The sequence below is a fragment of the Microtus oregoni genome, unplaced genomic scaffold, assembly GCF_018167655.1.
Source record: "Microtus oregoni isolate MIOR12 unplaced genomic scaffold, Mior012 000002F_ref0000024, whole genome shotgun sequence".
Taxonomy (NCBI): Eukaryota; Metazoa; Chordata; class Mammalia; order Rodentia; family Cricetidae; genus Microtus; species Microtus oregoni.
The window spans coordinates 49,669,588-49,697,524 of NW_024543061.1; the positions used below are offsets into that span (position 1 = coordinate 49,669,588).

General features: G+C 42.3%; 1 protein-coding gene across 1 annotated transcript in view; it reads left to right on the forward strand.

Annotated features, from left to right (window-relative positions):
• Positions 1-1,716: 1,716 nt before the first annotated feature.
• Arl8b (ADP ribosylation factor like GTPase 8B) overlaps positions 1,717-27,937 on the forward strand; it is a 38,612-nt gene continuing 12,391 nt past the window's right edge. Inside the window, exon 1 of the mRNA XM_041633501.1 lies at positions 1,717-2,027. Within this exon, the coding sequence (XP_041489435.1) occupies positions 1,905-2,027 (123 nt within the window). The 5' untranslated portion in view covers positions 1,717-1,904. The remainder of the gene's footprint in view (positions 2,028-27,937) is intronic.

Below are 27,937 nucleotides of genomic sequence, written 5' to 3' on the forward strand. Positions count from 1 at the left end.
AAATGAGCCCTAAGTCTTGCACATGCTGGAAAAGAATTTTATCATTGATCTAGACTCACAGCTCAGGGACTTTTTTTCCAACTTCATAATTCCTGCATTCTTCAGATATTCTTCATATACATGTATATATACACACACACCCATATATATATACATGCATATACATACAGATAGAAATACACACACATACATTTTAGACAAGATCTCGTGGATCTTAGGCTGGCCTCAAACTCAATATGCAATCTGGGATGACCTTGTACTTCTGATCCCTTTGTCTTGACCTCTCAAGTGCTGTGCCACTATACGCACTGAATTCAGCCCAGGGATGGATGGAACCCAGGATTTTGTGCGTGCTAGGCAACTGCTCTACCAAGTGAGCTACACCCCCAAGCCCTTGTGTACATATTTTCTTTTCTTTTTTGGCTTTTTGAGACAGGGTTTCTCCATGTTGTTTTGGAGCCTGTCCTGGAACTAGCACTTGTAGACCAGACTGGCCTTGAACTCAGAGAGATCTGTCCACCTCTGGGATTAAAGGCGTGCACCATCACGTGCACATATTTTTATAGTGTATAGTGGAATTAAATCACTTTTCAAGGGTAACACACCAATAAAAACATTACTCTTCACTCTTTACATTTATCAACCAAAGACAAGAGGCAGAAGTTTTGTTGCTCTTGCAGAGTTGAGGGTGGATCTTAGGGTTTTGGACAGGTGTGGCAAGTGCCCAGTTTCTGAATTTCATGTATTTCTGGTGACATTGTTTTGCTAGGTTCACTATGTAGTTCAGGGTGGTCTTGAGCTCACCAAACAAGACTTGACCTACAATCCTCCTGCCTCACACTCCAGAGTGCTGGGTTTACAAGTGTGCACCCCGCAACAAATCATTCAGAGCTTCGGTGTCACTTCGTAGGACTAGGTCTCGTGGAGCTCAGACTGGCCTTGAACTCTTAACCTTCTTCCTCAATCTCCCAAACGCTAGGGTTACTGGCGTGCAGCACCAGGCCTAGTTTGGGCACTTTATTCAGCTCACAGGTGGTTGGAAACCCATACTTCATACCTGTCAGGCAAGCAGCCTACCAACTGAGTTACATCACCAATCTAAATTCTGATTTTTTTAAAATTCTGTGTTTAATTCCTTAGAGTATTAACATTTTATTTCAGAGTACATTGCCAATGAACAATTATAGAAAAACCCAGGATCAACTTTTTTTTTTTTTAGATTTATTATTATGTATCTCCGTGTGGTGGTATATGCATGCAGGAACCCATGAGGTGAGAAAGCCCTGGATCAGGGTTCCCTAGAGCCAAAGTTACAGGCTGTTGAGGGCAACAGATGTGGGTGCTGGGTTCTGAACTCAGGTCCTCTGAAAGAATGGCATGCACTCTTACCTCCACCCCTCAGTCATCCCCGTAACCTCGCATTTTTAGTTTGTTGAATTCCTGATCCGCCTGCCCTCACCTCGCAAATACTGACGTTGCTGGCGTGCGTCTAGCTGAGGAGACCAATAAGGTAGGGGAAAAAATGCGGAACGAACCTACGATGAAAGAGTGAAGAGACAGACATACTACGAAGTAAATTGACAGTCGAGCCACTGAAGTCTGTGCTCTGGTCTCACCGCTCGGTGGCGCTGTCGGCGGCGGGCGCTCGGGATCTGCTGGGCCGCGCCGCTCTTACCGTGCGCTTCCGAGGCTGCGCTGAGCCAGGCGTGGGGGGTGGGTAGGGCGAGTCATATGACCCGCTGGGCTTCCTGGCTCTGGCCGTCGCAGCTGCCCGCTTGTGTCCGCCCGAGTCGCGCCGGGGGGCCCGCCGAGGAACCGTTGGCGGGTTCGGGGCCGATATCCGCTCGTGGGAAGCAGTGTCCGCCGTCGTCCGCGCCCGTCCCCGCTCGCTACCGGCCGCCGCCATGCTGGCGCTCATCTCCCGCCTGCTGGACTGGTTCCGTTCGCTCTTCTGGAAGGAGGAGATGGAATTGACGCTCGTGGGGCTGCAGTACTCGGGCAAGACCACCTTCGTCAATGTCATCGCGGTGAGCAGTCAGCTGCGGGAGGCCAGGCCGCCGTCCCGGGCTTGTCACCTCCCCGAGGTCCGGGCCGTACGCATGTGGGCCTCGGAGGTTGTAGCTGGCGGGTCAGCAGCCCGAGGGTCAATTCCATCTTGCGTTGTGGTGGGGGCTGTCCCTTAACGCGGCTCGGAAAGGGTTAATCCGAGCCTGTCACTGTTGCGGCCTTTCGGGCTGTGGAGGCTGAAGGGTTAACTACAACCTGTCACTTGCTCGCCCGGACGGGCTAGTCCGGCTTTCTGTAGACTGTCTGCGAGGGAGGGGAGCCACTCTTGAAATCTCCACTTGGGACGAAGGGAGTCCCTTTGTGAAAGAAGGCGACCCGTGTGGGCGCCTCTGTGGAATGCCAGGGGGAGCCTTGGCGCCTCCAGTTCACTTGGTCTTTGTCAGTTGTCCATGGCGAGTCGAGGATCAAGCTGATGGCCTAGCTCACTGGTGGAATCTGTTGGAGAGACCATTAGTTCCTAGTATTTATTAAGGCAAGAAGTAAGGGCGAGGCGCGTTTCTGTTTTCCTGGAGCTGATTGTGTTACGCGAGTAAATAGATGGAACTGTATTCAACTTAAAGTTGACTATCCTATAGGGTTTGGTCTTTAGAGAGATTCTTCCCCTCTCCTAGAGAAGGAATTTGTTTGGATGCAGACTCGTGGAAATTGTCTTGAGAACTTAAATATAATGCGGTGGCGAATTCAGTGGGAGAAGTGGTTGTTGAGTTTTGCTTTTTTGATTGGTTGAGGAAAAAAAAAGAAGGGAGCGAATGATCTCTTGTCTGTATTTAGAGCCAAGGAGTCGCTGCTCTGTCTTAGGGCCGTGCTTACAGGGTTGAGCTTTACAGTCGTTTTGAAGAGCTGTGGCGGCAGCTCTCATACCTTCCAGAGGATTGTTGTGGTTCCCTCAGAGGAGACAGCTGAGCCGTCCGACTGGTTTGTCTACAGGAGTAATTCAGACAGAGTGTCCTGAGAGAAACGAGGTGACTTGTGACTCAGTTTATGTAGTAAAGAGTGACAGGCGTGAACAGGACCTGGAGAAACAGAGGAGCAGAAATCCAAACTTCTTTTGAAAAAAAGTAAATATAACTATAAAGAAAATTTGTCGGCCTCATGTTTGGCTCCTTCTGTATTACCTGCCCTCTCTCCCAATAAGGTAGGTGTCTAATACCAAGAGAATGAGGCAGAACAGACTTTAGGCTGTCTTTTCTATTAGAACTTTTCTATAGCCTTTGAGGTGTTCGTTTTCTGTTATTTGCCCTCGATAAGAATTGTAGTTTCCTTGGATATCCTGTTTTTTGGGCAAGGTTGAATTGGGTGCATATGGGTGTGTCAGTATGGTCAGTTGTATTTGCTGTGGGGGGACAGTTAATGCAAGAACCTGCACCAATGAGTAGAAGTCAAGGGACATAACTGCTTTCTTTGATGCTTATATAATCACTAGACAGTATAACTTAATATAACAAGTCTAAGAAGCCCTGCATTTAAAATCTGTACCTGCCACTTAGCAGCCTTGGCTCCTCTTTGAATTGACTCTGGTTATCTTATCTCTTAGATGCAGATGACCTAGTTGTGCTAAGGACTAACTAGGAGGAGTAGGGAAGTACTAACTTGGTACTGTTTGTAGTGGCTATACTATCTAATGCCAACACAAGGAAATATATTGAGAAAGGAGTGGCTCTCAGGCCGCTGTGGTCGCAGTCACAGATTTATGGCTTGTGGGAATGAAGCACCTGATGTCTCCCTCCTTTTGCATTGGATTCTTTTAACAGTTGTCAAATGTTGAATTTAGTGACCTTCTGTTATCAATCAATATTAGAGTGTTTTTGAATTATGGTGTAGATAGTCTCTTAAAAATGAAATTCCCACAAAAAAGAAAGGCTATGTTTAACTTACTTTAATCATTCCAAATTCTATATATAATAAAACATTACATAATGTTTTACATTATGTAATGTGAAACATTTTATATATATATAAATTAAATATATACTTATAACTTGTCAATTAAAATGCTAAGGTTCTAGACATGGTGATGCCTAGTTATAATTGGAGCACTTAAGAGGCTGAGGCAGGATGATTGCTACAGCTGAGGGTCAACTTGATCTATATCTGCATAACAAGTAACCAGACTAGCCAGAGCTACACAGTAAGAGCCCCCCACCCCACAAAGAACAAAAATAATTTAAGGAAAAAAAGAAAAAGTCTAGACTGTAAGTTGGTGATGGGGTTTAACATTCTGAGAAAGGAGTCTAGATGTGAGCTTAACTTGTGTCTCTTTGATTTATTTGTTCTTTTGAGATAGGGTTGCACTTTGTGGCTCAGGCTGTCCCTTGAACATGTGATGATTTTCCTGCTTAACTCTCCCAAGTGGTGGGATTGTAAACATCTAATTTAAATTTCAGTGCATCTACTTAAGAATTTGAGGATGACTTAGTTAATGTCACCTAGTTTACAACGATTGTGAAGCTGAGTTTCTTGCATTCAGGTCTTGGTCCATTCCCAAGAAGTTGGACTGTTCAAGGACAGGGCTACTCAGTTTCTCTCTGGCTTTTAAACCTGGAATGGTACCTTGATTGTTACAGAGGATTCTCAGTTGTTTTAGATGTTATTGAAAGAAACATCCCTGGACTTTAATTTTCTGATATGTTTTAGAAATGAATTGTGTTAACGGTGGTCGTTATTGCATAATTAGTCATATGTCCTATATGTGTAATGTATTGTTGAGTAATCATTTACTGGTACATTTAAATGGGTCATAGCATAGTTGCTAAGAAAGATATAATTAAATTTGTGAAAATATTATAGGATAAATAAACTCTCAAGTCTTATGTATTTTAAAAATGGATAGTCATAAAAATTTGTGTACACTTCTGCAAATTGTGATTAATTGAAAAAGTTAATCCATGGATAATCACTACTGCTAAGAATTAAGAAAGGACACTTGACAAAATTGAGGAAGCCTAAAGTGTTTTGTTTTGAGATAGGCTTTGGTTGAGGATCAGGGTGGCCTCAAACTGGTGATCCTTCTCCCTTAGCCTCTGGTGTGTGAGTACTTCAGGCCTGTAATACCATGCTTACCTTAGTTGTCCAAGAGTTTGTAGAAACTTTAAGTCATCTGTTTTGTTTACCTATGTGGCTAGGAAAGCCACGTAGGCCAAGGGTTCCAGTGAAAAAGCTAACTGGCAGAATCGGGGCACAAGCCAATGTATTTTCTACTTTTCTCATCTCCTTTTTATTTTTTTTTTTATTTTTATTTTTATTTTTTTTTTTTGGTTTTTCGAGACAGGGTTTCTCTGTGGTTTTGGAGCCTGTCCTGGAACTAGCTCTTGTAGACCAGGCTGGTCTCGAACTCACAGAGATCCGCCTGCCTCTGCCTCCCGAGTGCTGGGATTAAAGGCGTGCGCCACCACCGCCCGGCTTCATCTCCTTTTTAAAAATCTACCTTTGTAGCATGATTTTTAATTGGTCTTAATAATAAAAACCTGGAGTCAGATTAGGGGGTGAAAACTGGGACCCTAGAGAAGCAAGCAGCCAGCCGTTAGTGCTTACCTCTACGAAATCCTCAGATCAAATGGGGTATCCTGTCTCTGCAAGTCCTCAGTCTGAATGAGTTCCTGTCTCTTCCTGCATTATATTCTCATCTCTACCCAGCCATATCCCTTCCTGTCTTCCACCTCCCTGGTGCTGGAATTAAAAGTGTGTAACTTCCAAGTACTGAGATTAAAAGTGTGAGCCACCAACACCTGGCTCTGTTTCTCTTTTAGACTGGATCAATCTTGTGTATCCCATGGTGTCCTTGAACTCACAGAGAGCCACCTGCCTCTGAGAGCTGTGATTGAAGGTCTGTGCAATCACTGTCTGGTCTCTGTGACTAGTGTGACTAGCTCTACACTCTGATCTTCAGGCAAGCTTTATTTGTTAAGCACAAACGGAATATTCCTACTTAACCTTAGATTAGGACCATAGAGTATAGAACTGGGAGGTCTTGATCCTTTACAAATCTTTTTCTAAGGGTGGTAGTGGGGTACACACCTTTAATCCCACTACTCAGGAGGCAGGTGTGCTCTGTGAGTTCAAGACCAGCCTGGTATGCAAAGTGAATTCCTGGACAGCCTCGCCAGAACCCCAGTCTCCAAAACCTTTGCTGCTTTTCCAAAGTGTAATGATCTGTTCTGTCCCTTTAAGAGACAAGCCCCACCCACTCCCCCCTCCACTGAGGCAGGCAGATATTCCTTCCTGCTTGCATCCTGAGTCTCTTTCCTTTTTCCATCTCCCTCTGGAAGAGGCAGCTTTTGTCTCTCCCTTCTCCCCACTTCTCTCCTTCTCCCCTTGCTGTTTGTCTGTCTGTCTGTCTGTCTGTCTCTCTCTCTCTCTCTCCTCTTCTCCCCGCTTCCCCTTCCCTTCATTAACCCACTAAATAAACATCCAACCTCACTCTGCATGGCCTCTGTCTCGCCCACTGTGTGGCTCCCTGCCCGGGACCAGCCATCTTTAGAGACCTGCGGTATGGCCTCTTGGCGTGTCTGTCTGTCTGTCTGTCTGTCCGTCCGTCTGTCTGTTTCTTCTTGTGAGACTGTCAGTTCCATTGAGGTCTCTCACCTACCATGTAGCTCCCTGCCTGGGACTCGTGGCTGCTGCAACCACTCAGGGAACTGCACCGTCCCTGCCTGGAACTGGCTGCTCTTGGGACCCCCTGCCCGCTGCCTGTCCCCACTCTGGAACCAGCGGCATGGTCTCATGACCTGCTGCCCACTGCAGCCACTCGGGAACCTGCAGCATTTTTATTTAATCCATTGCACAGAGGACTTGAATACAGTCTACAGTCCCAGCGCCCATGTTAAGGACCCCCAATTCCCAGTTCTGGCCTCAGAGTACTGACTCACACATCACACAAAATGCATTATATAGTTCAAAAGTGGATAGTGTCATAAAAATTTGTATATCCTTTGAAAATTGTGGTTGAGTTATGTGTGACATTGGTGTTATTCCCAGAGCCCCCACCCCCACCCCCAAAAATACCAACTAGGAGACCAAGTCCTGTATGTAAAAGCCAAGAGCCTTTATTCTTACACAAGTTTGCAAACTCGGACTCTCCACTTGTCCAACGGGTTGGAGTGATCAGAGAGTCCCAGCTCAGCTGAGGTTGGGTTTTTGTAGTAGCAAAGGTAGAGGTGAGGGATTTCTAAGGTTCAGGACCCCTGATTGGCTGACATTTGTCTAGGGGTGTCCTGGTGAAAAGCGATGGGATGTGCTAGCAGGCTATCCTATCTACAATTGTTGGAACGTTAGGAATTTCTATTGGATGGTCTGCTCCTGGGTGGTTTCAGTTTGTGGTCTTTCTTGGAACCAAGTATTGCCTTAGTTAGGGTAAACTACTGAGACTCTACTGAAGCCTCTATTGAACTTGTTGTGGCTGGGTCCTACATTTGGTACATAGGCACACACTTACATAATTTAAAAAAACTTTTTTTATATATGAAGTATAGGGATATTTTGATTTCCTTTATTGTTTATGTGGTGTTACTAGGGATTGAGCCCAGGGGTTTGTGCAATGCTAGATGATACTCATTAATAGACTACATCCCCAACCCCCAATCTAGTCATCTCATAGTGACATAAATTAGGAGAAAATGTTTACTTATAGAAGGTGGGGGCAGCAGAAAATCATGGATACTTACATAGGTAGCTAATAATATGCATTGCTATTGAGCTACCTTTAACATTTAAAAGCAGAAATAATTTTGAGTCATTTTTTATTTATAGACAAGGTGACACTGTATCTATGCTGATCTTTGTAATGATCTGTCTTGTCTTTTTTAAGAGACAAGCCACGCCCACTCCCTCCCCATCTGCTGAGGCAGGCAGATCTTGCAGCCTGAGTCTCTTCCCTTTTTCCATCTACTTGAAGAGGCAGCTTCTGTTTCTCCCTTCTCTCCCCCCCTGCCCCCCCCCCCCCCGCCGCCTCTCTGCTCTTCTCCTCTCCCTTCCCCCTCTATAACTCACTAAATAAATATCCAACCTCACTCTACATGGCGTGCCTATCCATGTCTCTGTCTCTCACCTGCTGTGTGTCTCCCTGCCCGTGACCAGCGCCTTTGGAGACCTTCCTTCTGTTTTTCCATGTGGCCTGCTGCATCCATCGCTTGGGGATCTGCAGCCATCCTTGCCTGGGGCTGGCTGTTCTAGGGATCCCCTGCCCACTGCCGGCCGCCACATGGCCCACTGACTGCTGCCACCAGGATCTGCAGCATATTTTAATTAATCCATTTCAATTTTGACTCCCCTCATAGCTCAGGCTGGCCTCAAACTTGTAATAACCCTTCTGCTTTCTGAGTCTTTGGGTACAGATAATACAGTCATACTTCATTTTAATCATGAGTTTTGTAACATGGCTTATTAAATTTATTTGGGATAATATTGGTAAAACCAGCTTTAAAAAAATGTGCTGTGAGTTAAGTTTAGATGCTTAGCAAATCAAAACGCCACTGTAGCGGCTAGTCTATTATGAGTGTCTTAGGTTCATAGTTAGGGAGCCTGGGGCATGCTGCCTTGTTGCAACTTTTCAGGATTCTTAGCCTCCATCTGATGTGGGAGTGATTTCTTATTAATAAAGAAACTGCCTAGACCCATTTGATAGGCCAGCCCTTAGGTAGGCGGAGTAAACAGAACGGAATGCTGGGAGAAAGAAGCTGAGTCAGGGAGTCGCCATGATTCTCCCACTCCAGACAGACGCAGGTTAAGATCATTCCTGGTAAGCCAGCTCGTGGGCTACACAGATTAATAGAAATGGGTTAGATCAATATGTAAAAGCTAGCCAATAAGAAACTGAAACTAATGGGTCAGGCAGTGTTTAAAAGAATACAGTTTCCGTGTAATTATTTTGGGTAAAGCTAGCCGGGTGGCGGGACACAGCCTGCCGCTCCGTACTTCAACATCCATCCATTCTCCCATTATTGTTCTATGTTATCCAAGAATCTTGAAAACCCAGTGTTCTCATTAAAAATCAGTTTTAGATGACCGTGCTTAGAGACTGTTGACGAGTTAATGACGTCCCCAAGTTTCTCAGATTGTTACTGAACATGGAGGCAGAGTGGAATGTGCCTATATATTATACAGATTTTAGCTTTGGAGGCCCTAGAGAGTTTCCCTGATTATTTATAAAGGAAAATGTTTTTATTTATGTTGTGTCTCTGTGTTTGGCTATATGCATGTATGTGGTTGCCAGTGGGTACCAGCCTTGCGTACTGAATCTGAACTCTGGTCCTCATGATTGTATGCCAAGTACTCTTAGCCACTGAGCCATCTCTGCAGCCCCCTTTCTGGAGGTTAATATAGGCCACTTGGAATTTGAAGGGCTGTGTAGAGGTGATACAAAAGAAAAAAATTTGTATTTCATCATCTGAGATGAACTCAAGCCAGTGTTTCGAAGCATTTCTGTCTTATCTTTTTCAAGTATGTCTCTGAAAGCCTTTTAAGAAATTTTGTATGGGCAGGCAAGATTGCTCAGCCACCAAACTTGAGTTCCATCTTTGGGAACCACATAGTGGAAGGAGAGACCCTGTCTTAAAAGTTGCCCTTTGATTTCCACAGGGACTCTGGCACATGCTACATGCTCCCTCATGTCTCAGCAAACAAAGTTTTATTGTGATGATCTATTTAAAATTTGTAGTTTTAGTAATGGTCCAATATTTTTCTGTATCTAAACCTTTTTTTCTCATTAGCAAAAGTAAGTATGATATGTAAAAATCCGGCTATAGCGATTGGAGAGATGGCTCAGAGGTTAAGAGAGTGTACTGCTCTTTCAGAAGACCTGAGTTCAGTTCTCATCCACATAAGGCAGTTGTTAACTGCTTGTAACTCTAGTTTCAGGGATCTGATACCTCTTGCCTTCTGTGGCACGTTGACTCTCATGGGTACATACCCACACATAGATGTATATACATGAACAGAATTAGAATTAAAAGAATTTTTAAAGCAAGCTGTAGGGCTTGAGATATAGTCCTGTCATTGACTATGGGACTGTTGCCAGAATACTCCAGGGCTAGGGGTCCATCACCAGCTTTCACTAGAACCAGGCAAGCAAAGGCTAGGTTGTTACAGAACAATTTGACATTTTAGTGTGTAAAATCCACTTTTGCATTTGCTGCAGGAGAACAAAGAGAAGCATCTCTCACACACTCTGGAAGTCACCGCCTACCTTGCCACCTCCAGTGACTGCCCACAAGTTCCACTCATGGCCCTCTGTACCTGTAGATGCTTTCACATACACCTGCACTGTGGTTATGACTGCAGGAGGCCCACCACCAGGGAAAGGCATAGCAGTGATAGGAAGTGCTTCCTTGATACAGGAGGAATCTAGGGCTAAAACGCAACAGAGTGGTCCACTGTATCTAAACTTTTTAGGACTTCACGGTTTCTATATTTGATTATGTACTCATCAGTGGACATAGTTTCCAGGGTTTTGCTAATCTACCTCGGTCTGACCTGCATTTCCTAAGGATGAGTTCCTGAGTTGGCATTGGATCAGAAGATTTGAACACATTTCCATTGTGTGGCCAAATTACATTCTAGAAGGTGTGTGCTAATGCTGAGGTCTTCCAAGTAGATGCATCTCTACGCAGAGATGGACATCAGAGGAGCACTGCCGCCTTTGCTGGGTGTAAGGCAAACTGCTCTTGCACCAGCAGCATTTAGAAATTGCTCTACCGTTTATTGGTGTTCTGTGCTGAGCATATTTTAAGGAGTGCCTTTTATGTGTCTGTAGCTGCCAGCACTGGGACTCTAGGCAGCTTTTTTTCTTCGTTTTCTGTTTGAATCTTGCAGTCTGTATAGATACATCTCATCTCTTAGCTTTCTGATGGTTTGCTGTATAGTCCTTATGGATTACATGTTCTAGGTTTCTGGTGTTTTCCTGTGTCCTTCTTTAACTCTTTGGTCTTGTTGTAGTACTGGGATGCTGCTTGCCACCCACTTTCCTCACAATCATTTTTTTTTTTTTTCTGAGTCAGAGTTGAAGGAAATTTTCTAGTTCTATTGTCCTTTGAAGGTATGGCATATGATTTTTCTCAAGTTGTAACTTGGGGCTGGTGAGATGGCTCAGCAGGTCAAGGTGCTTGGTACTACTAAGCCAAACCTGCATTCAGTCCTCAGTCTCACATGGCGGAGAGAACAAACCTCTGACTTCCACACAGGCTCTCAGTGTAATTGAGAATCACTTGCTTCTCGTTTGTGATTGTAAGTTAATTTGTATTCTTGAAGGTCATATTTAAGGAAAACTAGGGACAGTAATAACCCATTTGCCCACTATTCTAGCTTTAAAAACATTAGGCATTTAATTTTTCTAAGACGTGACAATTTTTTTTTTTTTTTTTTTTTTTTTAGAGACAGGGTTTCTGTGTGGCTTTGAGCCTGTCCTGGAACTAGCGCTTGTAGACCAGGCTGGTTTGAACTCACAGAGATCTGCCTGCCTCTGCTTCCCAAGTGCTGGGATTAAAGGCGTGCACCACCACCGCTTGGCAGAAGTGACAATTTTAGTAAGTGACTTCAGAGTCCAAACCACAAGCCTTATGTTCTGAGGCGCCATCTCCCCCTCCCCCCACCTATCTTGTGTTATTCTGCTTCTTAAACTGGATACTGACTCATGTAGTTGGATCCAGTTTCATAGTTTATCTAGTTTAATACACTAGAATTATTTTATTTTTTGCTATTGTATTATTTCTTCTGTGTGTGTATATTGTGTGGATGTGTGGCGGTCAAAGGACAGCCTGTGGGAGCTGGTGGTCTCCTTAGATCTTGTGCATCCTGGGAGGTCAGATTCTGGCCATCAGGCTTATTGGCAAATCTCTTTACCTACTGAGCCATTTTGCAGTCCTAGAATGATATTCTTATATCTGAAAAAACTTTAAGTCTTAAAAATTAATAGAGCTTTAGGGATTACTTAGCAATTTCCAAGGGACTGGTGATGTAGCTCATCGATAAGAGCTTGATATGCAGATTGCACAGACTGGTTCAGTCCCTAGGACTGTCAAACAATGTGCCTATAAATACATCTTTAGAATTATACTGGCAAAATAATTGTAGGCTTCAGGTATCTAAGCAGTAACATTTTTGCTCAGAAGTTGACTTTTCTAAATTGGGTTAGAAAGGAAATCATGTGTTTTCAGTATGATACTAAAAATATTTTTGTACCAGTTTACTTAGTAACAGTTAATTTAGCATGCACAAAATAGTGTTACTATGAGAATATCTTTCGAGGTTAAATTTATTAGTGTATGAGTTTGATGTGGTTGAGTTTATTTGAACTATGTTTAAGTGGCTATGGGAATTAGAAAGATAGAGGTTAATACTGAGAGCTAGCTGTGCTCCCTCCTGAAACGTCTTGACTTAGGCTGTGCTGTTGTTTGCGGACTGTTTAACCTCACGTCCTTGTTTGCTTTCTTTTGCATGATAAACACCATGCTCAAAAGCAACTTGGGGGAGGAAAGGGTCTATTTAATCTTACATTTCAAGGTAACAGTTCATCACTGAGGGCATCAGGGCAGGACAGAAAGCAGAAGCCATGAATGAATGTGGCTTACAGGTTGTTTCCCATGGTTTGCTCGGCTTGCTTTCTTATATAAATAGGACCACCTGCCCAGGGGTGACACCACCCACCGTGGGTGAACATGTAGGTACAGAATAACACAAAGAAAAGAGAAGAAAAGCCAAATATAAGGGGATGAGGAAAGACTGAATGAAACAATGGATATAGGTTAATATATATATATATATATTATACATACATACACACACAGGTATAAAGTAATTGTTTTTCTAGTGTTAATTTTGTTATGGATTTTTTGAGGGCTTGGTGGTAAATGAAAAAATTACATTCTGTACTAAAAGCATAAAATTTAATGTGGAGCTTCATAGCTTGTTTTGCATGCCAATTCTGACTGTATATAAGTTTATTAGGTTATATAAACTTGGGGTCTGGTTAATTTTGACGGGCAATGTTTTTATTTGCAATTTTTTAAATAATGAAATTTATAAAAGTAATTAATCAAGAAAGGGCCTCATAGTCTACTCACAGGTCAATGTGATGGAGCTAATTCCTCAGTTGAGGTTCCATGTTCCCAGATATGTTTGTGTTTGTATCAAGTTTACAAACGCTAACCAGTGCATCCATTAGTCCCTGCTTCCTCCAGAATGGTAGTCAGTATGTAAAAACTGAGCACATGGGAAGAGTCAATGTTAGCCACTCCTGTGTCACTCTGGCTGCCAAACTCATTTTACAGGAATAGATCTTTAATCTGGTTTATGACTTCAGAGGCTTCAGTCGGTGTTCACTTGTCCCCATGCTCTTAGAACGCCAAAGTGGCAAGACTGTGTGGCTTAGTCTGTTACTAACTTTTTTAAAAAATTACATTTATTTATTTCTATACTTTGTGTGTGTGAGATGCTTGTTTTCTTCTACCATATGAGTCCATCAATTAAATCACTGCTTGGCCCACTAGCTCTAGCTTCTTATTGGCTAACTCTTACATATTAATTTAACCCATCTTCATTAATCTGTATATCACCATGGGGCAGTGGCTTACTGGCAAAGTTTTGGCATGTCAGTTTGTGGTGGCAGCTCTATGGCTTCTTCAAACTCTGCTTTCCTTTTCCCAGCATTCAGTTTAGTTTTCTCCTCATTGCTCTGTTCTACCCTATCAGGCCAAGCCAGTTTCTTTATTAAGCAGTGGTATTCACAGCATACAGAGGGGAATCCCACATTACAGCCCTGCTACTTACTTCTTGGCATTGGAAACAGAAAGATGAAATAGAAGGGGTCAGGATAATATATATATATATATATCCCCCAAGCACTGGCCTGTTATGACCTTCCTCCAAAAAGGTGCTACCCCCTACTTTTGACATGCTTTTCATAAATCTGTCATGGTATGTCTCAGTATGCTTGAAATTCAGCATTCAGGTGACTGAGGAAGGAGTTAACAGGCCAGCCTCAGCTACATAGTTCTAGGTCAGCTTGGGTTATGGGACAAAATCCTGTGTTTAAAAAAAAAAACACAACAAACTAGATAAAATGAACCTAAACGGCCGGGCGATGGTGGCGCACGCCTTTAATCCCAGCACTTGGGAGGCAGAGGCAGGCGGATCTCTGTGAGTTCGAGACCAGCCTGGTCTACAGAGCTAGTTCCAGGACAGGCTCCAAAGCCACAGAGAAACCCTGTCTCGAAAAACCAAAAAAAAAAAAAAAAATGAACCTAAACGTAGCTGTCATAACTGCACAACCCAAGAGGTGTGCTTTACTAATACTCTAGGTATTTCTTAATCTAGTCAAGCTGATAAGATTAACCATACATTTCAACTACTATACTGTTGCAATCTGCTCACCTCAAGAGTAGAGATTTTTCTTTCACTAATAACACTCTAACTGTCCAGAACAGTGTTTGGTCAGCCATGTCCCCCAGAAAACCAGTAGTATCCAAAATATAAAATTAAGCAAAAATTAATTATGAACTTACATTAGTATTCCAGTACTCAAAGGATAAAATTATTGAAAAGTAGGAGTTTTATTTATGCCTGGTGTACTGACATACAGTAATCCCAGTGTTCCTGGGCAGAGGCAGGCAGATACCTGTGAGTTCTGTGATCTATATATTGGGACCTAGGCCAGCCATGGCTACTATACAAGACCACGTGCCTTAGTTAGGGTTTCTGTTGCTATGAAGAGACACCATGACCACAGCAACTCTTGTAAAGGAAAAACATTTAATTGGGGTGGCTTCCATTTTTAGAGGTTTAGTCCATTATCATGGTGCAACAAGGTGGCATGCAGGCGGAGAAGTAATTGACAGTCCTACGTCTTGCAGGCAACAGGAAGTGTTCTGAAATACCAGAACACTTATCTTGAGCATATATGAGACCTCAAAGCCTGCCACCACAGAGACATACTTCCTCCAACAAAGCTACACCTTCTCAGAGTGCCACTTTCTTTGGGGGGCATTTTCTTTTAAACCATCATACCATGTCTCAGAAAACAAAAAGAATTGGAGAAAGAGAACAAAACAGGTTTTAGATGTGAATATTGCCCTGACCAGATCTCATATATATCTCTGTAAGTTTTCTTTTTCTTCCTCTGTGAAGTGAGATGATCTTTAAGCTGTTTCCCAGAGTCATGAGTATTAAATGAGCAACTGCTTAGTGCTGTGATAGTGCATAGAACATATTCAATAAATGGTCACTTCTAAGTTTCAGTGGTTGGTTCAATTCCTGTCCAAATTTTACTTGATTATATTTTAAGGATTAGTAGCTTTTGTTAAGGAAATAAGCCTCTTTTCCTTAGTTCTTGGGAAATATTTGAGTGTGTTAGAATTTAATCACTGAGACAGACTGATGAAAAAGATCTTTAGTCCCAGATTAACTAGTAATTTTCCACCTTCTTACAGACCTGGAGAGTGAACTCAGGATCTTGTGCATGCTAAGCAAGTACTATTCCATTGAGCTAAATTGTCAGCCTCATTTTTCTTAACTGGACTGAATGTGAGTATAGTACATTGAAGCAGGCTTGGCAGTATAGATAAAAATACTAGCTTCTCACAAAGCTGAGGCAGGAGGATTGCAAGTCTTAAGAATTACTGTGCATACAAATAGAAAGCAATGTTTTAGTCTTACTTGAAGGTCCCTTTAAAGCATACCCTTGTCCAGAGCTCTTGCATTCTGGAGGGAGGGACCATTGCAGGGACAGTTCTTTCCTTTCTGTGGGTTTAGTCTTCTGTCTTGTGCCAGAAAGCTGCAAACCATCTTACTGTTTCCTTGAAAGACACCAACGTTTTCTAGCCAGCACATAACAGCGGAGCCTTTGTTGGTTTAATTTTTGTTCTGAGCTTATGAGTTCTAAGGTAAAGATTCTTTATTCTCAGTAAGCATCAGAACTGAGCATTAGTAAGGGTAGCTGACTTAATGGTAAAAATCCCACAACAGTGGGGCAAGGACAGGACACCCCATATTGAAAATTATTGTTTCTACAATGAATACTGTAATGGTCCATTGACAAGAAATTGTGATATTTATCTTCATCATATGAGAAGAGAGCTGAGAGTAGCTTCATCAAAGGCTGCTAGCCTTAACTGTGCCTCCAATGCTAGCAGCTGGAAAGCTAAGATAAGAGAATTGCGAGTTTGAGGCCAGCCTGAGGCAGTTTTTTATTTGCTTTGAGAGACAGGGTCCTGTGCTTGCTTTAGCTTTTTTAAAATTTATTTTATTTTAGTGTTTATTTTAAAAAGAATCTATCTTTTCATTTTATATACCAATCCCAGTTCCCGTCCTCCCATTGCCTCCACAGACTCACCCACCCCACCCCGCATCCACTCCTCAGAGAGGGTAAAGCACATTGCTTTGGGGAAGGTCCAAGGCCCTCCCTACTATTTCTATCCTGATTCTCTTTGGTATCCATCCAAAGAGAATAGGTTCCAAAAAGCCAGTACAAGCAATAGAGATAAATCCTGGTACCACTGCCAGTGGCCCCTCAGTTTGCCCCAGCCATGCAACTGTCACCCACATTCAGAGGGTCTAATTTGGTCCTGTGCTGGTTCCTTCCCTGTCCGGCTGAAGTTGGTGGGCTACTGTTAGTTCAGGTAGACTGTTTCATTGGGTGTACCCATCATGATCTTGGCCTCTTTGCTCTACTCCTCCCACTCTTCAACTGGATTTTGGGAGCTCAGCCTAGTGCTCTGCTGTGGGTTTGGATGAAGGTTCTGTGGTGACGTTTAAGATATTCATCAGTCTGACTATAGGGCAAGGCCAGTTTAGGTATCCTCTCCTCTATTGCTTAGGGTCTAAGCTGGGGTCATCCTTGTGGATTACTGCATTTGTTCAGCTATGTTCATAGCATTATTTGTACTATCCAGAACCTGGAAACAACCTAGATGCCCTTCAACTGAAGATTGGATAAAGAAAATGTGGCACATTTACACATTGGAGTATTACTCAGCAGTAAAAGACAATGACATCTTCAAATTTGCATGCAAATGGATAGAACTAGAAAAAAACATCCTGAGTGAGGTAACTCAGACCTAGAAAGATGAACATGGTATACACTCACTCATAAGTGGATACTAGCTCTAAAGCAAAGGATATTGAGCCTATAGTTCATGATCCTAGAGAAGCTAAGTAACAAGGTGAACCCTAAGAAAGATAATCAGATCCACCTGGAAAGGCGAAATAGACATCGTCTGACAAAATTGGGAGCGTGGAGGTGGAGGGAGTAGGAAGGGCGAAAGAGGAAGAGGAGGAGAAAAGGGGAAGGGGGAGAGAAACTTGTGGGAACAGGATAGTTGAGATGGAGGAAGGACAGAGATGAGAGGAGGGAAAGAGATATTTTGATTGAGGGAGCCATTATGGGGCTAGCAAGAAACTTGACACTAGAGAATAAACAAGGATGCCCAGCTTTAGCTTTTTTGTTACTTACGAAGCTACTGTATTGGCTCTTGACTATGTTAGCCTTCCTAGGTAGATTTGGATATTTCTTTTTAGCAAGCTTTAGAAGAGGGGCTAAGATTGACAGTAAAAATTAGCAAGATGTGAGTGAGGAGAAAGACAAGGGAGTAGGTCTTTGTGTTTGATTGTGGTGCTGGCAGAATGAGACACCAATGTACTGAGCCATTTTTCTTCTTTCCCTCCCTTCCTGTCCATCCCGCCATCCATCCATCCATCCATATTTATTTACTTTATATATATGGGTGCTTTGTCTGTATGCATGTCGGGGCACCGTGTGCATACCTGGCATTCATGGAGGTCTGAAGAGGGCATTGAGTCATGGTTGTGGTCTGCCATGTGGATGCTAAGGATTAGGCTTAGGTCTTCTGGGAGAGCAGCTGGTGCTTTTAACCATTGGACCATCTCTCAAGCCCCCAAGCTATTTTTTTTTTTTTGTGCCTGTTTTTGCTCCTTTTCCTCATATACCATTGCTTACACATTTAGGTCCTAGATCTGTGAAGCCTTGCCTCAGTTCTTCATATAGGCAAAGGTAATTATGTCTTGCTTTCTTTTTATGTTACTTGTTCAAAATTAGTTATTGGTCATTTTGAGAGAGAAAAATTAAAATAATATTCCTTTGCCATAACTCACTATACATGTGTTCTATCCTCATGCCGAACAGTTTGCTCATCTCTTTGGTTTGTTTCCTGTTGACATATTTAGTTGTCATTACTAGCTCAGGCTTTGTGTATAAAGTTGCAGTGGTTTGTGTTCTTTGTCAATGTTGAATATCAGCAATTTCATCCCCTTTACAACTTCTCAAATTGCTACTGGGTGCATTTTGTTATTGTTCTGTAATGTTGTGTTTTAAATATACAATAGCCTCTTGGGCCCATATGTTTGAACACTTGGTCCCCAGCTTGTGGCACTCTTGAGGTTGTGCTGAGACTACAGGCGTGTGCCATCACACTTGGCTTGAACAATGATGCATTCTTGGTAAAGAAATAATGTGTTCCTAAGAACTTTCTTGTTACTACATCTTCCCAAGCTTCTGTTTCCTGCCACTCTTTACTCTGATGATAGAAAATGGTTTCTAGACAGCTACTGAATAAATAATGATGTCAGTATCTAGAAAGCACCCCCTTTTGGAATCTGTGCCACATGCTGTGACTCAGTATTTCATTTAAGAGCAGAATTTCACTGTAAATGTTGATCAGACTAACAGGGCCAATGGAATGATATTGTAGTACTCAGTGTTCTTGAGGAACACCCAGAGATAAAGTGGAGAGGAGCCATGAAAGAGAACCTGTGTCATCTGTGATGTTTTTTGCAGCCATACCGTGCCCTGCTTAAGAGACTGATGTGAGTATAGAAATGTCCTACTGATATCTTAAACATTGCTGTGGTGGTTTCAATGAGAGTGCCCCCATAGCTCATATATTTGAATACTTAGTTTCCATTGGTGGAACTGTTTGGGTAGGATTTGGAGGTGTAGTTTTATTGGAGGTGTGTCACTGGAAGTGACTTTGAGGTTTTAAGAGCCCATGTCATTTCCACTTAGCGCTCTCTCTCTCTCTCTCTCTCTCTCTCTCTCCCTCCCTCCCTCCCTCCCTCCCTCCCTCCCTCTCCCTCTCTCTCTCTCTCTCTCTCTCTCTCTCTCTCTCTCTCTCTCTCTGCCGTGAGCTTTTGGATCAGAGATCAGATGTAAGCTCAGAACTATGGCTCCAGTGCTATGCCTACCTACATACCTGTTGCCATGCTCCTCAATATAGTGCGCGTCGACTCGCTCTCTGGAGACATGAGCTCCAAATTAAATGCTTTCTTTTATAAGTTTCCTTTGGTCATGGTGTTTTTGTCACAGCATAGAAAAGTAACTAAGAAAATGCAAAAGGTTTGCATTGTAGTTTAAAGTACTTTTGGGGAAATTAGAATTATGTTCAATATTTTCAGAATAATGTTATTAGGAATGCTGAGGTAGTTCTGTGGATAAGCTCTAGTTTAATCGCACAACCCCTGGATGGTTGAAAGAGAACCCACTCCTCAAAGCTGTTCTCTTACCTCCATTTGTGCACTGGGGCATGTGTTTAAAATAGATTTTAAACCCTCAGTTTTACTAAATGGTGCGTGGTAGTGCACACCCATAATCTTAGTACCATGGAGGTTGAGCAGGAGGACCAGGACTAAAGGCCATTCTCAACTATATAGTTTGGGACTGGCCTACACTACATGAAACCTGGCCTCAAAAAACCAGAAAGGACGAAAAAATCAATTGGCAAAGTTAAACATGCATTTCAAGATAAAACGTTTAATATCAAATTAGTCCCATCCTGTTTTCAGGGAAATAAACTCTGCTGCGTGAAATTGCAGCATCCATTAGTGGCTATTTAGGTCTGCAATTAAGCAAATGTGAGAAACATGAGAAAGTCACCCAGAAACTGTCTCCTAGGTTACTGTTCACCCATTGATTCCTACTATACTAGGAACCTTTACAGCTCAGGATGAGGGCTGAGATGGCTCTTGTAAAAAACAAGCAGGAGTTCAGGTGTGGAGCATGTAGAGAGATGGAGAGGAGGATCCCCGCTGCCAGCCAGTCTAGCCAGGTGTCTAGCTCCAATGAGAGACCTGCCTCAAATAAATGGATGGATGGATGGACGGATGGATGAATAAATGAAATGGGGAATGATTGAGGAAGACATCTGATGCCAGCCACTGACCCAGAACTCTTGGGTTCCTTCTGTTTCTTAAGTGCTGGGATTGTAGGCATACATAACCATGCCTGGCTGTCAGCCACCACGATCATGTGGACAGTTTTCTATTCTGTTCATATGCTATATTGCATTTTAAATTTTTGTTGCTAGGTTATCAGATTTAGGAACTTCCTAAGGTTAGGCAAGTCTGCCGTAGAACTGCATCTCCAGCCTACCCTTAGCACTTTGAGTAACAGTCTTTCCTGCCTTACCTGTTATCTTTTTGTTATTCAGTATTAAGTGCATGTTAAGAAGGTGTTCTGTCTCTAGACTTCACCCCCCACCCAAGCCTCTAAAATATGATGAAAAAAATCTGTTAATCCAAATCTGTGATGATTGCTTCCCTCTTGCTGTCTTCACGATTCTGTGTCTTTAGATAGTTTGGTGGTATATATCTTTCATAGGTTTCTTTGTCTTTATACTTCTTAGAGTTATTTGGAATTTTCATATTTGTGTTGGTCAGCTTGGTGGCGAGTCCATGTCCATTGGATCTCGTTCACTTGTTTAGACATTTTTTTTGGGATATAATATTATTACATTTATTTATAATACAATTATAAAATATTTTCCCTTCCCCTTACCATGTATCCCTCCTTGCTCTCTTTCAAATTCATGGTCCCCTTTTTCCATTGTTACATGCTTATACATACATCATCTTAAGTATAGCTTGCTTAGTCTATATAATGTTACCTTATGTATGGTTTCAGAACTGATCATTTGGTATTGGATAACCAGTCGGTTTGCTCTTCCCTAGGGAAGACTGTTTCTCCTGATCTTAGTCCCTTTGAGGACCACTGTTCTAGAGTTTTAGTTCCCAGTGGAAGGAATAGGTAACCACTCACAGGCCCTGGGTAACATGTGTGGTAGCAAATATGGATGCTTACCCTGTACCAGATTTTATTTAAAAAATCCTGTTTGTGCTTTAATCCATTTCATTCTTAACCCCTGAGATAGACTGTTAGTTTTTGATTCAAGGAAAATAAGGCATTACAAAATTAAGGAGTGTGTAAGGATTCATAGCTAGGCTAGTGGTAAGGTCAGAGGTATAATTTTGTAAAAATGATTATAAAATTCATTTTAATGTTTAGTAAGTTTAAAATTTTGCAAGTCGGGGCTCAAGAGATAGATGGCTCATTTGGGAGCGCAGGCTGTTCTTGTAGGGACCTGAATTTGATTGCTGGCACCCTCATTAGGTATCTCACAGCTACCTGTGACTCCGCTCCTGGGGATCAGACACCTGTCCTTAGAGGTGGTCACATGCATGTACGCTATGCAAACACATAACTGAAAAGAAAGTCTTAAGAAAAGAGTTGCAGTGTATTCCAAAGCCTTTCCATAAAGTTTTTGTTGTGTATTTTAGACTAAAAGACTTGTGCTACATTGTCTACTGATTCCTATCACGGGGCACCTCTAATAACAACCCAATGTAAAATATTTGAGACTAGTAGTTGTTGTTTAATTCAAAAATAGACTCAACAATCCACCCTTTTATCCCATCATTTCTATGCTATATTTCCCCTTTTCCCTTCAGAAGAGACCCCTGACTCTACTCTCCTTTGCTCAGCTTTTTCTCTGACCATGACCAACAACAATTTGCAGCCAATCCTCCCAAATGATGATAAACATCCATAATTCATTGAATGACCAAAAACTACCCACCATATCTCTGAATCTCTTGGGAATGTAAGCGTTGTGTTCTCTAGACTACTTCCTGCTGTCTGGTACTGATGACTTCTTTAGGGGATTCTGAGAGAATTGAGATAATGATCAAGTCCTGTGAAAACTAGCAGTAGCATTTGTTGTCCAGTCTTTGTGTAATGGGAAAGAGCAGGGTTTATCTGAAGTCCTGGTTGGAGTAGTACGTGAGGTGGACCATCTCAATCAAGTAGCAGCTTTGAAGTTGTTCTGGATACAGAAATTTGAGGAAACTGCAACAGAGGCATTCCGAGAGGCTGGATCACATGGGCTACTTGTCTTCATTGGTGTCTGTACCGGTCCCCCCCCCCCCCCGCCCCGCCCCGAAAACACAAACTTTTAAAGGTAACATACATATCTGCATTAAAACAAATATAAAATGTGTGGTGTGTACAAGACAGATTTTTTTTTTTTGCTTTATGTTTGAGCAGGTAAAAGGCATCTTTTAACTTTATTTTAAAAAATTTGTTTGGACTGTATAATCAGACCTCTCTCCATGCCATATGAAAGGATGGCGTGTATCAGATAGTCATGAGGACTCTGTAGCCAACAAGATTTATCATGTCTCACCCAGTCTCAGAGCTGCTCCCATAGTAGAGGGATCAGCATATACATCCCTTGTTCTGTAGTCTTTTTTGGTTTCTTTTTTCATGTCTGTAATGAACATTTTCAGATCTCCCCAGTCAAATCTGATCTTTATTCATTTTGAAGATATTCACAGGTTTTTGTTTCCTGTGGAAACAAAGGCACAACCTCTCTCCCAATGCAACGTATTTCCTGATTTTCATTTTGAAGCCAAGACATTACTAAAGTATACAAGCTCGTTTAATTCAGCCATCCCTTCCACAATCCAGTGTTGTCAGCAGCTGCTATTCTCTGTTTATTAGCATTCAAAAAATTCAAAATCAACAAAGCACTTTATAGGTCCAAACCCCTGCGTTATAATATTTTCCATCCTTATGTGACTTATATTTTTATTACATTACTCTCTCTTTAAAGACTATTATTTTTAAACTTCATTTTTTATGACTGTCCATACCAATTTTCTTTTCTTTCTTTAGCATTTAAACGTATTTTAAAGCATACTATATATATATCTGTTCAGAAGTCTTTTTGGTCTGAACCTGACTTTTTGCATGTCTGCAGCCTTTTCTGACCATGTGAGCCAATCCTTAACCTGCTAGGCCCTCCACAGCAAGGCTAGCTTTTGGTTGCTGGAGCTGGCTCCACCCCCTTTGGGTCTGCCTAACTGTCCTAACTGTGCCTAACTGTTCCAGTTCTAGGGAGCTGTTGTGTCTGTCCTGTGGCAGGTGTTTCTATCTAGTCTCCCACAAGTGTTAGCAAGGCCTCTTAAAGGAACTGCACCTCTGTACTCTGAGAGCAGTGGGCTCTGTGTATGTGCTGCATGTTGGATGCCATTTGAGGTAGTACTTAGTACACTGCTTGCAAATAATGACAAAGACTTACTAAATAGAAAAGCTTGGCCTTAGCTTAGGCTTTTCCCTAATTAGTTCTTATAACTTAAATTGATGCGTTTTAAAATCTGAGTTCTTTTATGAGGCTCATTACTTCATCTTCGTACTACCCATCTTGCTTCCTCCACATCTGGCTGGTGACTCCACCTTTATTCCCCCCAGTGTCCTTTCTGCCCATAAGTCCTGCCTATCTATTGGCAGTTCAGCTTTCTATTACACTAATCACAGCAATACATCTTCAAACCTGCTTGCCTCTCAAAAGCTTCTCATCAGAGGCAATGCTAGAGTGGTTTGTGGGAAGACTGCAGCTGTGAAGATAACACACACCCCAGGTTGAGTGTTGGCTTGCTTCCCCAGATGAAAGGAATAAAAGTACTTTATTAAAGGACAGCTGTTAAGGAACAAAAATGCTTATCTCTGGCTTTTGAGACGAAGAAGAGGAGAAAAAGCCAGAGGAAAGGGAGCAGTAAGCATTTGTGCGATGAGGCAGGAGCTAGTGTAGAAATTTGTGAAAAGCAATTATAAAGAGACAAGTCCTGTGTCCAGTAAGAGAGTTTGCATTTATATATGTGTACCATGTGTGTGCCTGGTACCCTGGAGGCCAGAAAGTGGTGTCAGATTTCCTGGAACTGTAGTTACAGATAGTTATGAGCTGACATAACGGTCCTGGGTATCAAAACCAGATCCTCTGGAAGAGCAGCCAGGGCTCTTAACCGCTGAGCCATCTCTCCAGCCCTATTCATTTATTTTTGGTGCCACTGGGAATTGATGTACTGTTGTACATCTTAATCCTATTAGTTTCCCAGAGTGCTGGCATCTTTGATATGTGTTCCCATTCACAGATTACCATATGTTCCCATATTTGTTCTCATTCACAGGTAGGGTCTTCCTCTCTTTTCCCTCTCCTTTTCCCTTCTTCCATCCTTGCATGATGGGTGCTATAGACCTAACATCCCTCATTGAGATTACTTGAATTGGGAAGTCCTTTAACAAGAACATTGACATAGTCTATGGAGTCACAAGTGTGTTTACTTGAAAGCTTTCTGTGCTGCCTGCCTGCTGACCACCATTATAGGTGGACTGTCTGAGTACCTCATTCATGTGATGTGGGATTTCCCTCTGTATGCTGTGATTACCATTGGTTAAAAAAGGAACTGCTTTGGGTTTATAGCAGAGCCATAGGGGAACAGAGGTAGGTGGGGGAAAACTAAACTGAATGCTGGAAAAAAGAGGGCAGAGTCAGAGAGAAGCCATGGAGCCCCACTGGAGCTGGAAGGAACTTTACCTGGTGATACACAGATTAATAGAAATGGGTTAAATTAATATGTAAGAGTTAGCCAATAAGAAGCTAGAGCTAATAGGTCAAGCAATGATTTAAATAATATGGTTTCTGTGTGATTATATTGGGGTGGAGCAGCCAAGCAACTGGGAACCAACAACCTTACAACACTGTCATATTGGGAAGTCCCTTAACAAGAACATTGACTCATAGTCCATGGAGTCACAAGTGTGTATTTACTTGAAAGCTTTCTGTGCTGCCTGCCTGCCTGCTGACCACCATCATAGGTGGACTGTCTTGAGTACTTCATTCAATGAGATCATGTGCTAGTTGGCTTTTTCATGATTAATATAGTTTACTTAGCTCATCTGGCACATGTCCGGCTCCCCTTCCCTTTTCAGGACTGTTATTCTGGTGTTAGTATATACCACATTTTGTTTACTCGCCTTCTCATGAACTTGTGAGTCCTTCTACCTCTTGGTATTTTAAATGGTGCTGCTATGAATATGAGACTGCAAAATCTCTTAGGATCCTTGCTTTTTTCAGTTCCTTTGAGTTTGTATCCAGAAGCATAGTTGCTGGATCATATGGAGAATTAATTCACTTTTGGTGACAGTATTAAAAGAATTGAGACTGAAGGAGATTGGTTGTCCTGCAACTGAAGAAAACCCAGTGACAGGAGGAGAAAATGTTTCATTAGCAAAAATACCAGTGTGTTGGAAGATGGGGGGTTAACACCTGCCACTGTCTTCACTGGTGCCACCCAAACCAGGTTTCAAAGTATTTTGTGTGAGTATGTTACTTCAGGTTCAGGTGAGCATGAGGGCAGTTTGTTAATCTCCATAAATGGCCAGTTCTTGAACATGGGTTATGAGTTCTCAGCTCTGTCCAAAGCATCTTATGCTTGTGAATTGAAGAAGCCATGATTATTCAGAGGCTTGTTTGAGGGCTGTGCATCTGGTTTCTGTCACTGCTGTTTCTGCTTTGCGTTGACAATTTTCTCTTACTGTGACTATCCTTGTTTGGCCAAAGAGTGAGTGGGTAGTACATGGGGAGTGGGTCAGTGCTTTCTGCTTTCTTATTTTCTTGCTGGGGATTAAACCTAGTTCTTTACAGTGACATCTCTAGTTCTAGGACCTGCCCATTTTGTTAACAGTTCACTGAAGTATCAATTTACATACCAAAAGTTTTTTACCAATTTTAGATTTACAGATCAGTGATTTCAACAAATTGTCTTAGTTGCACAACTGTGGCATACATCTGTAATGTTTTCTGCCCTCAAGAAGATCTCTTAAGCCAACTTTATTCCTAGTCCCTGCTCCAGATAACCAGTTGTAGAGATGAGGCGAGCAGGCCTGCTTTTTGTCCTGCTTGGCTCCCACGTGGCTAGCTTTATACCAAGAAAGATTCAGCATGTCTGACCTGGTGGCTGGCTCCATGGCATCTGCCTCACTGCCTTCTTCCTCCCAGCATTCTGTTCTGCCTTCCCCGCCTATGTTCTGACCTATCAGGCCAAGCAGTTTTCTTTATTAATTAACCAATGAAAGCAACAGATAGCAACCCTCCTACATCAACCAGTAGTCTACTTTCTTCATTTTTTCTCTCTGTTTTGTAAACATAAAGTCATAATCTATATGGTCTTTTGTGTTTGACTTTGGTTTTCTTTTTAGAAAGGATTTCACTGTATAGTTCAGGTAGTCTTAAACTCATGATCTTCCTACCTCAGTTACCTGAGTCCTGGGATTACAGGCTACTTATGCCATCAGTGCACTTCAAGTAATTCTACAGTTAGTCATTAAGAGAGGAAGAAAGCAGGCGGTGGTGGCACCTAAGCATTTAAACCCAGCAGAGGCAGGTGGATCTCTTGAGTTCAAGGCCAACCTGGCCTACAGAGTTAGGGCTGTTACGTAGAGAAGTTCTGTCTCAAAAAAAAAAAAAACAAAAACAAAAAAAAAAAACAACAAAACCAAAAAGCAAAAAACAAACCTCCAACCTCCCCCCCCTCCAAACCAAACAGAAAAAAGAAAAGCATTGTTGTTTTTTTTTTTTTTTAAAAAAAAGAGGGTGGGGGGAGATGGATGCTGGGAGAAACCAATATGCTCCTAAAATGAAAAAGGGCTGAGTGCATAGAAAAGTAAAAGTGATCCCCACACCCTAGCTACTCTTAATTCAGGCTATTTAAAATTAACTTTATGGAGAAAAGATGACAGTTTAACCCACAGTTTTCAGATGCTCACAGGCATAGACCTCCTTCAGCTTGACTTCTGATAAGAACCTTCTGGCAGCTGGCATCTCAGTGGGGTGAACATTTTTAAGAGGAAATGATCACACTTGCAAAGCAGGAAACTAGAGAGGATTCAGGGTCAGGTTTCCACACTTGGAGTGCTGCTCTCTGTATCTAGCTCTGGCATACTAATGGTCACTGTCTTCTCTCAGGCTGTAGTCCTGATAACCAGCACACTCTCTAGACCCACACTGTAAGGGACCCACTGTGGCCACTTGGGGACAAACTTCCAACATGAATCATGGGGACGAAAACTGTATCTAGACCATAGCATGTGGAAATGCTATTGTTTGCTTTTGGGGGTTCCCACATGGTTTTCATAGCAGCCGTGTAACATAGTCTCCTACCCCATTATATACAGCAAAGGTTTCGGTTTCTTTACATTCTTGACAATACTCTTCTGAGACAGGATTTCCCGGTTTAACTCAGACTATGGCCTCAAACTTGATCCTCCTGCCTCAGCATTCTGAGTCAAGGTGGGATTGCAGTTTATGTGCCATCAAGCCCAGTAATACTTATTTTTTGAATTTTAAATGTTTTATCTTCTTGGTAGCTGTCTCTCTCTCTCTCTCTCTCTCTCTCTCTCTCTCTCTCTGTGTGTGTGTGTGTGTGTGTGAGAGAGAGAGAGAGAGAGAGAGAGAGAGAGGACCTCTGATTTGAATTGAATTTGGACTTTCTTAATAGTGATGTGAAACTTACTTTGTGTTACTTGTGTATGTGGCACATTGATGGCCATCTGCCATTTTGATAGCACTAGGTTTTGTTGTTGTCATTTTTGAGATAAGGGATCACTGTGTAGCTCTGTCTACTCTGTAGACTAGGCTAGCCTTGAACTCAAACAGGTCCACAGACCTCTGCCTCTCAAGTGCTGGGATTTAAAGGCTTGTGTCACCATGGCTCAGCTAGCATTAGATTTTCTTTTAATGTATACCTCATGTGGACTGGG